The sequence below is a fragment of the Serinus canaria genome, chromosome 8 (assembly GCF_022539315.1).
Source record: "Serinus canaria isolate serCan28SL12 chromosome 8, serCan2020, whole genome shotgun sequence".
Taxonomy (NCBI): Eukaryota; Metazoa; Chordata; class Aves; order Passeriformes; family Fringillidae; genus Serinus; species Serinus canaria.
The window spans coordinates 6,011,343-6,024,297 of record NC_066322.1 but is presented as its reverse complement, the minus strand read 5'-3'; the positions used below and the strand labels follow the sequence as shown (position 1 = coordinate 6,024,297).

Genomic DNA, 12,955 nt, shown 5'->3' with positions numbered 1-12,955 from the left:
ACATTTACAAACAAGTCTAAACATGAATTTTGTCTTTGCCTAAAAGGGGTATAAATCAGGGGAAGTTTCTGACAGATGTATCATTTCATTTATGCAATTCTGCCTGCACAGTTACATTTTTTTTCATGGACACTTTCCTGAGAATAGGAGAGAAAGGAGGAAGATGTGAATCAGCATACTGCTGATTTTTAATATTTCCCAACTCCTTTCTTCTTCCTTTCCTTTTACTTTCTATGAAGTCATGGGCTGCATTTCATAAGTATTTCTTGAAGTTACTTAGGAAACTTCTTGAAGTGGGATCTTGTATTCTTTTGAAGAATTCATTTTCCATACTATGGGTGTGGGAACAAACCTATTTTGTAACAGAAATTGCATCTTGTTTAATCAGTCACTAAAACATGGTGTAAAAATGCTTTATTCTTTCTCTGTTGGTTTGAATAACTTTCTTCTTACTGTATCTGTTAACCCACTGATCTGTTTTTTTTTTCTGTTTCAGTCAAAAGACAAAATGATGAGAGGCTCACGCCGAGGGTGTGTTAGACTCAGGGTAAGTGTTGTTTTATTCAGTACTTAATGACTTACTGTGTATAATATGTCCTAATGGAGAGAACTGCAAGGAGACTTTTGAGGTTTGGGCTCTATTCCTGACTTTGCAAAATGCTGAAATGGTGAAAGTATTTAAAGAAAGAAAACATTAGAGGTCGAGTGATCTGCTGGGCTAATTACATCCTATAATTTATATATGGTGTAAAAATATTATACATTTTATATTATATATTTGGAGGCATTTTGTGGCAGAGTAAGATGGGTTAGTAGTAGGGCACTGTGAAAAATTTGCTGTTTGCAGTTCTCATTTCTCTGTGTGTGAGGTCCATGTGTATATACACAGATACAGAGATATATGTGTCTATGTTGTTCTGTACCTACAGAAGTCATTGTGAAACTGCTTCCTTCTGTCCTGGTTTGTTTTCCTTCTCTTACCATGTCCTCCATCCTGCCAGTTTGGACACTGCTTAGGCCTAGGCTTGAGCTTAGTGAAACACAGGAGGACTGGAAGAGGAAGAGAGAACACTGTTGGCAAAGTTCTTGAAATATGGTTGGAGTGGGGTGGGCAGATTGGGGAAAGAGAAGGTGCAGAGTGGGAAAGCTGAGCATTGCCTGTGTGAGGCACTCTGGTGTGGGACATTTAGCCCTGACTGCTGCTGCAGTAGCTGGAAATGGAATTCCTAAAGGGAGGTGAGAGTGCTGTGATGTCTTTGCACATGCCCAGTTCCTACCTTGCTGTCATGCTTGTACCAAAGCTATTTCTTCTTGCACAAGTCCTTTTCCTATATTTTTTCCCATTTCTCATAGAATTTCTATTTCTAGCATGCAGCAGTCTTGTGAAGAGCTGGAACAAGTGAGGGGTGAGAAGGATGGGTATGAATGGGAGCATTTTGAAAGTTGAAGTAACAGAAGTCTAGAGGAGGGGATCTGTGGTCTTACAATGTGATGAATGTTGAAGGAAAAATATGCATTTTCCAGTTACTCCTTCCTTCTGTTGTTAGGCCTTTCTGGTCTTTCTCTGGGTACCTGTAGCCTTCTGAGACTCCACAGAGAATCCCCATTAACTTGGATTCCAGATTACTTCTTTGCACTTTGCCTTGCTTGATGTATTGATATCTTAATGCAGAATTTCTTTATGGGAAATGTACACTCAAACCTCTGTCTAGAACAAGACATTCCCAAAGATTCATGAGGAGGGTTTTTTCATTGTGCTGAAAAATTCAGTCCAAAAAGCCATGCCTGTTTTAATAGTGCTGTGAGCCTGTCACTGTGGAGCTTGGCCACAGCCTGCCAGTTTAGGAAATAATAAAAGTGAACAATCTGTTCAATATTGCCTGGTCCGTCTTTATATGTATTTAACATGAAACAGCCACTTTCTCTTCTCCCATCTGTCACTCTTCCACCACAAATTGTTCTTTGGACTTTTCTAAAAACTGATGGTCTCCCTCAGCATTTCTCTGAATATGTGTGATTTGCTAGTTTGGGGTTGGTGTTTTGTTTTGTTTTGTTTTGTTTTTGTTTGTGAGGACGGGAGGAATCTTCCTTTTTTCTGCTTTTGTTAAGCAGCTCCCCTGGCAGATGACAGTGATACTGATAGCTGAACAGATGGGCTTTTGCAGTCTGAAATTCGATCAGAGAGGTTTTCTGTTTAGAGTAATTGTTGATTTGTAACTGTAGGTGTGAACATAAACAAACATGTAACTTCAGCAATTTGGCTAAAATATTTCCTTGTCTCTTGAATGGATTATGAAAAGCTTGTTCCTCACCTTTTTGCTCCTAATGCACATTTCATAGGCCTGAAGTTTCATCTTCAAATTCTTTTGCTGATTGTCTTAGTGTACTTAGGAAAGTGTAGTCATAAAGCATTCTGTGTCATCTGCACTGTGCTTGTCTTGCTAAAGTTTTCTGGAATATCCATAAACTTTGCCACTCTTATTTTTAATTTTACTCCTTCATATGTATTATCTGCATGACAGAGGAAGCATTTTCTATGCTTCTGGCTCAGACCCTTTGCCCCAGCGTGGCAGTGACAGTATGTGCACTGTGCACAGGTTTGTGCTGAGTTCACAGTCCCAGGAGAGCTCTCCCTGCTCCCACACTTGGGATGGAGCAGGACTCAGCTCTCAGTCTGTGTTTATGTGAGTTTCACCTCTATCCTCTGGGGAGAATATCTTGGTCATGCTGAGGTGAGGGTCAGTCTCTTCTCCCAGGTAACAAGTGACAGGATGAGAGGAAATGGCCTCAAGTTGCACCAGGGGAGGTTTGGGTTGGATATTAGGGGAAATTTCTTCCCTGAAAGAATGGTCAGCCATTGGAACAAGCTGCCCAGGGAAGTGGTGGAGTCACTGTCCCTGGAAGTGTTCAGAAGATGTGTGGATGTGGCACTTGGTGAGATAATTCAGTGTTGGACATGGTGGCACTGAGTTAACAATTGGATAATCTTGGAGCTCCTTTCCAGCCACACTGACTTGCTGAGGAGAGCAATATTGTCCAACTTGCTGTGACCTTCTGATTTACTGCATAGCAAAATGTGTACTTAAAGTGACAAATATTTTTCTGCTGGTATATTTAAAGTTGGTGATTGTTGTGTCCTGGCACTTAAGATGTTCAGAATTATACTGGCTTGGATATACTTTTTAGGTGCCTCTTTTATAGTGATCACAGAGCTGTCCATGAAAAGCCTGTAAGGAAGATACTCTTGGAGAAGTTAAATGTTCCCTGCACATTTTATCAGTGCAGGGAAATAAAAAACCATCTTGGAGGTATCCTTTCCTGCCACACTGCCTTGAATTACAGAGGGGTGGTGCTGTTCTTACCTAGGACTGCTGTTGTGGGGCTGTGCTGGTCCCAGCCATGCATGACCTGGTCCCACATGCCTCAAATCCCATGGAGGGGCTGTGAGGAACCTGTGTGGGTAACACTGACTCAGCTCCTTCTGCCCCCAAATCTGGACCCAAACCATCCTTAGGTTTTGGCCAGCCTGGTGTATCCCTGGCCCCAGCCCTGCAGCTGCTGTGGGGTGTTTGGCTGAGTGAAAGAAGCCCTGGCTGGAATTGTTTCAGGGCTCCTGGTAGTGCTGTTACTCTTACTCTTTGAGAGTAAGGGCAGAATTTACCCTCTGTGCACCTTCCAGGGATGTCTGTCTGTTTAGGATGGGAAAGGATGCAACAAGATTCTGGTGCTGTGCCTCCTTGGAGAAAGAGAAAAGAAACTGAGTCAAACCACTGGTGATTTTTGAGCTAAATATTACAGTTTATTGAGCTGGCAGAGACTTGGAATTGTCCTTTATTTTGTGTCTTCTTCTGGGTGAAACTGTTATTTATTACAAGTGTTGGAGGGGGCAGGAATGAAAATGTGTATAGATTTGTAAATTGCTAAGCACAGATGGTCTTTAATTTTCTTGTAATAATTCATGAAGAATTAGAAGACAAAGCTAGTAGCTTCTGATATATCCTGATTACTTACTGTTAATATTTACTTAGGGACTGAAAATTAGATCATGCCGTGTACCAGTGACATGACATGATGGGCCAAATTCATTCTGCTAGAATGATTTATTTTTTATTACAGGCTGGTAGATAAAATCAGGTCAAGAGCTTCTTTTTGTAGAGTGCTTAAGAATTATTATTTTTATACACGGAAAATACAGATAAAATATGTAAGTTGAAACGTAGTAGGGAACTGCTGCAGCATAAAGCCACCTCCATTACAAAAATAAAAGATGCATATTATTATCCAGATAACAGCTTTACAAACATTCACTGTTTTTTCTGCAACTAAAAATTTCTTGTTTTAAAGAACTGACTGCATCCTATAACTGAACAGAGAATCTTTCTGCTCTTTACTGTATTCAGTTTGCTTCTAATTTGTCAAAGCTTTTTAAATTCCAGTGGTGTAGTGATAGAGTGTCTGCTGCTGATGTCACTGCTTGCCTTATCAGGATTTTGTTCTTTGTTTCACAGGGAGCTGTGATTGGTATAGACGATGAGGACGACAGCACCTTCACAATAACTGTTGATCAGAAAACCTTCCATTTCCAGGGTGAGCTGAAAGAAGAGATTGTTTTTTCTTATAATAGATTCCACTTGTATTTGATGGATGATTTTAAATGTTTGGCAACAGAACAGCATGAATGAGCACACTGAGAACATTCTGGATCCAGGGGTGCTGCAGGTTAGGCAGGGACTTACATCTGCAGTGAAAACATATGTGCTAGAAAGAGACTGTAGCTCTGGCAGGATTTGGAGATGAATAATGTAAAGAATAAATCACTCAAGGGGAGAAAGTAACGTGCTCCTGATTATGGGTTTCGCTTGCAAAACGTTTCTGCTCTTCGTTATCAAGATCCAGTGATGCATTTCTTTAAGAAGAGAATCAAGACTGGTCTGAAGGTTGCAGTTTTATCCAAATAGAACTTAATGCTCAAATATGAGGAGACTAGAGGCAACGTTGGGCTTAACGGTGGAGCTTTGCTTCAAGATTTACCAGCTTGCATTCATTTCATCTACATTTCTGTGTCTTGTCTGCCAGTCACCATTTCTCTGCTATTATCCTTTTATTCACATTTCCTAGCACCAATGCCATCTGCCACTGCTATGTTTCGTCATTGCATGCTATGGCTCACCGGTAGAAAGGGTAAGGCTCTCTATCATTGCTATGTACTCCTTAAATGATTTTGTCTGCAGCACTAGGACAAAATGCTGTGCTTATATTGAATAGAGAACTTCCTTTTTCTGAATGTTAAAATCCCAGGGAAGTACGGTGAAAATATTTTGCAGTTAACATTTGTTAGTCCTTTTGCTTTCCCTCTGAAATGCAGTGAGTAAATAATTGCATTGTATAGAGCTGGAAAATGTAAATACCCAAGAGGTATACTTTCATTTAAGCAGTCATTTTAATTTATGTAAACTGAAATAATTCTACAACTTATATTGTACTGTACATATTTTTAAATCGGTGATTTGCAACTGGGAATTATCATCAATAGTGTTGCTTTTGTGAGACTATTTCTAATGATAAATACTAATTGTACACCATATTGTCACTGGCTTCTGTATTCCTTGTGCTGTAGTTTTTCCTAAATGCTGCTGCTGTCTTCTGGCTTTTCACTGCATTAAGCCTTGTAAATATACCTTCACAGTGCTGAGCTCACAGTAATACTTAAATCTCCTGTTCCCAAGGATAATTGTTAAAATGCAAGCTAATTGCTAATGCAGTAATGGAATGCTGTACTAGGGCAGTCTCTCAATACTACAAAGCTAAATACTGCTGAATATTTGAGAACTTGATACAGGTAAATTTAGAAATCTCTGATCTTTAGTTACTAAGATAAACCTTTTTTAATACATCTTGTTATATGCTGTATTCTGCTTTAGCTAGTCAGATGTCTTAAGAAAACTGATAGCATTTGACATAAGTAATGTTCTACTCTAAGTAATATTGGTCATTTTTGAACAGCAGTGTTGTCACATCTTGTGCTTTATAATTTCTCTTTCTCTGCATTTCATATTATAGGCCAGGATTTATGTATCCTCCTTTAGTGTACAGCTAAGATATTGTACACTATTTTCTGTATTATGCTTTTTCTGTTAGCATATTATGAAGATAACATCCCTGATACCCAGAAAATTATAATGATACAAGCACAGTATTAATATACATGGATTTAATGCAAACATGTATAAAGACAGGTAAGATATGAGTCCTGTGATATTTCAGTGTCAAAAAATGCTCTGTGGAACTATATATGTAGTTCTTATAGCCACTATAAATGCATTCTCACCTCATGCAACCTCTGTCATATTTATGTCAAATTTTTGTACATTATATTAAATTAATTCCGTATTACACAGGTTTTAACTTATGCAAAATGTAGGTCACTTTCAGTCATAAATGGCAAGTGGTTAATAATGTAAATATTACAAAATATATGCTGAGACTACACAGGGTATGTAGAGCAGATTCTGGGAATAATCCAAGAAACATACAAAATTCCTAATGATTTCCTCCTAACTTTTAATACCTGGTTAAGAGAGAGCTTTTGTTCTGCAAGATAGCCATAGCTATAAATTCATTCACCCTTTATAAAAGAAGTCTTGGACAAGAGAAGGCTGCAGGAATGGCAACTTACAGTCTCTTTCTTCCTTCTTGCTGCCTTCCTGCTTTCTCAAGGACAGACAGGGATTCAAGCAAGCTGGAATCTCCTTGCTGGGAAAAACCAGAACTTTAAAAATCCAAGCTTTCAGAGATCTCCTGACCTAAGTTGAGGTCCCACCTGCAGTGGAGCAGTTTCTCTTGCAGGCTCTCCATTCACTCAGGCTTTAAGTACTGACTGGTGCCTCAGCTGACAGCCAGTGATAGAATTTGAGTTAGTGAAAAATGAAAGAAAAACTTCATTTTGGGTTAATTAATTATTTCTTCATGTCAGTTGCTCGAAATTGCATATATGACTAACACTCTGGAGGTGGAAGTAATGAGATGAAGGGCAAGTAAGTAATTTCAAACTGCCTGACCAACTTCTCTCATGGAAGTTGATTCCATATGTGTATAACTGAATTTTTGAATTCCCAAAGCTCCAGCATCTCCCACTAAGATTTGCCTGTCACTGGATTTTGGCAACTTCTGAGTCTTTCTCCGAAGAAAAGTTCATATTTTGTTTCTGCCTGCGTCAGTCTCCCTCTTTTCTGTTCTCAGTTGTGCTTCCTAGTGGCCATCCCTGCATTGAACATCAGTAAAAGTTAAAAAGTTTTCATTACAAAGACGTAGGTTTTGAAAGGTGACTGGGTATCCTTAGTACCTGGGTATAAAGGACAGAAGTTAATTCAATAAATATTGGCAGTAAAACAAACAGCATATTTGGGTTTTACTGCCAGCTTGACTTCAGCTCTGCCCGAGTGCCCAGCAGATTCTTTCCCTGTATTTTATTGCTATGAACAGGTATATTGATGCTTGTTCATATTGGAGGGGGAAGGGAGGTAGAATGACATCAGAAAATTCAAAATAGATATAAAAGTAATGTATTTTACCTCCTGGTTGGTCCTTGTTTGGTCATGCTGAATATCCAGTTTCATGGCTTCCTTGTAAGGCTTCTGAATTAGTAGATCTTAAAGTATTCCCTCATGAGTTTTTTTCAGATTAGATGCAAAAAATCCATTCAAGTTGCTGTGAGACATTTGGGATTATACTTTTAGTTTAATTTACCTTCCTGTCAGGAAGCTTTTTCTTGGTAATATATTTTTCCTTGCTGCAGTACATGTCCCTGTTCTAAATGTTCCATAACTTTCAAACGCTGTGGGGGTTGGGTTTGTTTTTCTTTTAACATCTTCATATCATCACCAAGCTTTAAGCTCTTTCCATTTGGAAATTCACTTCTTCAATCCTTCATATTACTTAGCTGTTCTTTCTCCTCACTGGGATGCTTGTGACTTAAATTCAAGAGTGGGAACATGATGTTCAAGAGACTCTGGCAAGGGTATTGTTGTATTTCTTCTTGATATTTGATTTTCTGTCTAACCTGAAGCAATAATAGCTTCTATCTGGACTGAAATACTTCACTAAATGCACATTGTATGCATAAAAAAGAATTCATATTTTTTGAAAAAAGTTAAACTCCTACCTGAAAATCCAGCTCTTATTCTTACAGCCTGCAGTACAGTTCCTTGGAAGGCAAATCAGTTTTGTCTCCACTGTTTTGTGTAATAAAAATGGAAAGATTGGAAGCAGTCCAATGCATTGATCTGAGATGATTTTGCTTTAGCTTTTGTCTTTCCTTTCCTATTCCTGCCACAAAAGTATCTGAGAAATGAAGCGTGAATGTTGCTGTGCAACTCATTCTCCTATCACATGAAAGCTGTCAGCTGGTAAAGGTAGATTTCCCCTTTTTTTCCCCATCCTTTGCCAGTTTTGTAGCTGGATTTGTGTCTGCCCACCATTCCAGCTGAGGAAAAAGGGAGACATGCCCGGCAAGAGTTTGCCATGTTATAAAAGCAAGGATTTTTTGTTAATGTGGGAGGCATTATTATTGAGGATATACTGGGCTCCACAAAGCCTTGATGCTGAGCAGTATTAGAATGGGAGATTTTAAGTATTTGTATTACATATCAAAATTAATTATATTGGTTTTATACCTGTGTTTCAACATTACTTGCAGAAATGGTCAATATTTATAGTCTTCTAGAATTCTTTGACATTGTCCACCAAACAGATGACAGGAAGCTGACTGCTCTTGTGGTAGGAAGAGGCACTTAAGTCTATCACATTACCTGATTTAAATAATGATTCATAAATTGCAGCCTTTAAAAACAAAAAGTTTAAGAGCTTTTTAAATTTGATATTGAAAAATGCCTGGAGAGAGATTTTGGTGTAAATTCTTGGTCTGTGGTGGTTTCTTCAGTGATGTCTGTAACTGCTGTTGACAGCATTGTTTGTCCTATGTTTTTCTGGGTCTTTTAGGCTTCTGATGGTGCTGAATCAGTGAATTCCTCTGTGCTCAACTGTGCTTTTATGTTGCAGAGGAGGATGAGCAGCTGTAATCAGAGTAAATCTGAGCTTCCTGACATCCTCCCTTTACCTGACCAGGTCTAGGCTGCACAAAGTTCTGGGCTGCATCTCATCCTCCCCTGATTGGCATAATTACAGAAATTCCTCTGTGAGCCAGAGCTAGGTTTAGCTTTGCAGTGATTTTTCTGTCTTCCCTCTCTTCCCTCTGCTCCTTTTTGCTATTGATGTATTGCACTGGTATTTTGAGTGCCTGGGACATGTGACCAGAGTGCAGGGAATGGTGCAGGGTTGTGCTTTTCCTGTTTCATGCAGGTCCTTCTTGCAGCAGCAGCATCCTGGGTTGTAATTGTTTTCCAATCACCCCATGGTTATGCCATTTTTAATGGCACTTCCTGTACTCAATTGTTATGGTCATATATCAACACATTCTGATTTTCTGTTTTTAAGGTTGAAGCTGCAGATTCAAAATATGTGTTAAAGTTGAGAGTAGCAAAGAAAAAATACCATGAATAGTGTCTGTGTGGTGTGTTGATTTGGTGGGGTTTTTTTTCCTCCTCTGGAAGAAATTGTTACTTTTGACATCAATATGAATATCTTATTTCAACTCTGTATGTGATAGATGGCAAGTATTTTGGAAGGGGAAAAATGGCCAGAAAAGGTCTCACTATAAGGAGGGGAAAGATACTGTGTAGTTCAACACTCTTTTCCTTCTGTTTTAACAAGAAATTCCAAATAGCAATAACCTTGAGTTTGACCTCTTAAATTGACATCTATTTTATTGGCTAAGGAAATGGTTATATTTTTGTTCTTCTATTTAGATTTTTTTTTTTCAATTCAAGCCAAAATATGGTTTCTACTTTAAACTAGTAATTTCAGAGCTTTGTGAGTGGGATCTGCAAGGGATAGAAGTCCTTTACTGTGAGGGTGCTGAGGCACAGGCTGCCCAGAGAAGCTGTGGCTGCCCCATCTCTGGAAGTGTTCAAGGTCAGGTTGGACTGGGCTTTGAGCAACCCAGGACAGTGGAAGGTGTCCTTGCCCATGACAGGGGTTTGGAATGAGATCATCTTTAAGGTCTCTTCCAAACCAAACCATTCTGTGATTCTATGATGAATTTTAAATGAAAACATACCCTAAAAACCATTTCCACAGAATATACCATATAAAGTATTGTTTAGTGCTTCTATTATTAATATTTAAGTATTATTTTCTAGTGAAAAACCATATACTTGCCAATTTGTCCCACACTCAGAAATGTTTAACTACAAAATTATATATGGATTATGTATACATTATATATGGATTTCCAGAGAGAACTAATAGCAGCTTGGTCATGTGTTTCCTTTGTCACACAAGTTTCCACCCAGAGCTGTGTTTCTGGGCTGATTTTAAAGCTTGCTAAAGAGGCTTTTGAGCTTAGGTAACAATAAAAGAACATTTTAGTTGGTTTCTCAAGATCACAGATGAATCTCACAAACACATTGTGCTCAGGAGACCTTTTGATGCCTTTTGTTTGGGCATGACTTTGTGTCTTATGACTGCACAGGAGTTTCCTGTAGGGACAGGGAGCTCAGGCTGGTCAGACACCTGAAGAACAAAAGGAGGGTTGATTTATGTGTTTGGGTGGAGAATGGCATCAGGAGGAGGGAGAATAATGATTGGGACAACTCCAAAATGATGATATAGAGGAAATGATGTTCAAGCTACTGCCAGATGTGGGAGCTGCATGAGTTAAAGGGTATTTGTAAGCAGTGGAAGTACAGTGTTGTTCATACAGGCTTGTATGAAACTTTCCTTCATCTTGCATGTTTTTCTGTGGTTTGAAAGGCCTTCAGTGACTTTAAATAGCAATTTATTTAGCCAGGGAACAGTCCTGTGATGCATGACTTTTCCACCTTATTGAGCACTACTGATAAAAATCTCTCTCCATTGAGGCTGGTGGCAGAAATCCTATCGATCTCAGGGTAGCCAGGATTTCATCTCTATTATCTGGTGATTTGTGTGTAAAGATACTACATTAGTTCTGCACTTGGCTGAGAAAATACAGGAATTTTGCATACAAATCAGTGGAAGTTCTGTCAGAATCAAGGCTGCATAATTGACTCTATTGACTCTGTGGGTGTAATAGACTCTTCTTACTGAGTTCTGCCTGTAAGTAGGTCACAGTGAATGAAAATAAAATATGCATTTCTTCTTGTGGCAGTGTGGTATAAGTAATCTAGTAATTTTTTTTAACTAATTCTTCAGGTTTTTCTTTCATCCTAATGGCCATGTGGATGCACACACACACACACAAATAAGCAGCAGTAGGCAGACTCTGAGGTGATATATTTTGTGTGTTTTCTGTCTTCCAAGTACTGCTGTGCATGACCTAGAAATGCTGGTGGTAAATGCTGTATCGTGGAGCAGAGTTGTTAAACTTGTTTATGTCTAATCTTTAGATGCTATCAAGCTTAGGCTGGAAAAAGTAATCTGTTTTATGCTGTACTTTAACATTTGGTATACGTTATATAAACACATATAATCTCTCCACAGCAAAGTAAATATTATAGGAACTCTAAATTATAAAATTTATTCTCTGTTTGGAAAATTAATAGAGGCTGAGACCATCTAATGTAGTTGCATTTCGTTTGCCTTCTTATCCTCATGAAACAGAACTTTTTAAAATCCCTGACATATCTGATTTAGCAGTTTGGGAAGTTCAGAGATAAAGGACAATTCCATAAAACAAAAGGGAGTTTTAAACCACAAGTTTTCAGAATTACAGAAATTCTTCAGTAGAAGCAGTAATTCTTGTGTTTAGTACTTTTTTTTTCATTCTATAATTTTCTCTTTGATCAAATAATTGCTTTTCTTTCTTTGGGCCTCCTCTAGGAAAGAGTTCAGATTTTTTTTTTTTTTTTTTTTTTTTTTTTTTTTTTTTTGTATAAGATTGATGTGAAAATATCTTAGGAATAAGCTCAACCAGACAGATCACAAAAAATACACATTAAAAACAATCATATTAAAACTCACTCTAATAAATGACATACTTTCAAGTGTGTTTCTCTGAACTTGTCATAAATAGGACTGTGATCATGTTAAGTACCCTGTGGTTGTCTTAGATATGCCTGAGATGTCACAGTAAATTATACAGGTGTCTTTCTAAGGATGCACCACAGACACAGAGGAGTGAGGGCTTAGGCATATGGAAAGAACCTGTAATCTAGCTCATAAATACTAATTCTACTAGGGGGAAAAAAAAGTAAAAATCGCTTAACTGACATAATCACAGTAAATTGCAATGTTTCAGCCATTAATGATTCCAGTCTCTTGCACACAGCAGTGATTATGCAGCTCTGTGTGGATTTAGCTTCTTTCACGTGCAAATGCTCACTGTAAAATTGCAGTAAAAACTGAATTAAAATTCTAGGACTTAAAATAAGAGAAAAACACAGGCACTGTTAGTGCCCTCTCAACTGCAGACATAGCATGGCAATTTTTGTGGGTAGTTAAATGCTCTAGCACAATCTGAATTTCAGCTGACCAGGTAACACTTTCATTAACCCCTCAGACTAAAAACCACCTTTATGTTTTTAAGTGTCAGGTATTTCTTATGTCCAGGTGTCCTTCAGTGTTTCTTGTTTGGTTTTTTGTAATACTGTTATTCTAAAATTAGCCTAGGGAAAAGCAACTTGTTTATCTCTCTTGGCCTTCTTCTCTTTTTAGAAGTTTTGTGCCAGGAGGGACCAGATAATGCTCCTCTATTTTTGTATAAGCACACCAGTGTAATTCCTTGGACTAGATAAGAATTGCCTTATCCCACATGTTTTGTCAGAAACAAATTCTGGAGTAGCTTTCACATAGGAATTGAGGAGGGGATTAACTTTAAAGTAGAGCCTGATCAAATAATGGAAAAGTTGGAGTGATTTCA

General features: G+C 38.2%; 1 protein-coding gene across 4 annotated transcripts in view; it reads left to right on the top strand.

Annotated features, from left to right (window-relative positions):
* Positions 1-12,955, top strand: part of OSBPL9 (oxysterol binding protein like 9) — a 57,043-nt gene that overhangs the window by 8,409 nt on the left and 35,679 nt on the right. For all 4 annotated transcript variants that reach the window (XR_003944620.2, XM_030226270.2, XM_030226269.2 and 1 more), the window contains exons 2-3: positions 497-547; positions 4,509-4,587. Coding sequence is in view for 3 of the 4 variants with exons in the window: in XM_030226270.2 (XP_030082130.1) it covers positions 497-547; positions 4,509-4,587 (130 nt within the window). In the remaining variant the exon portion in view is untranslated. The remainder of the gene's footprint in view (positions 1-496; positions 548-4,508; positions 4,588-12,955) is intronic.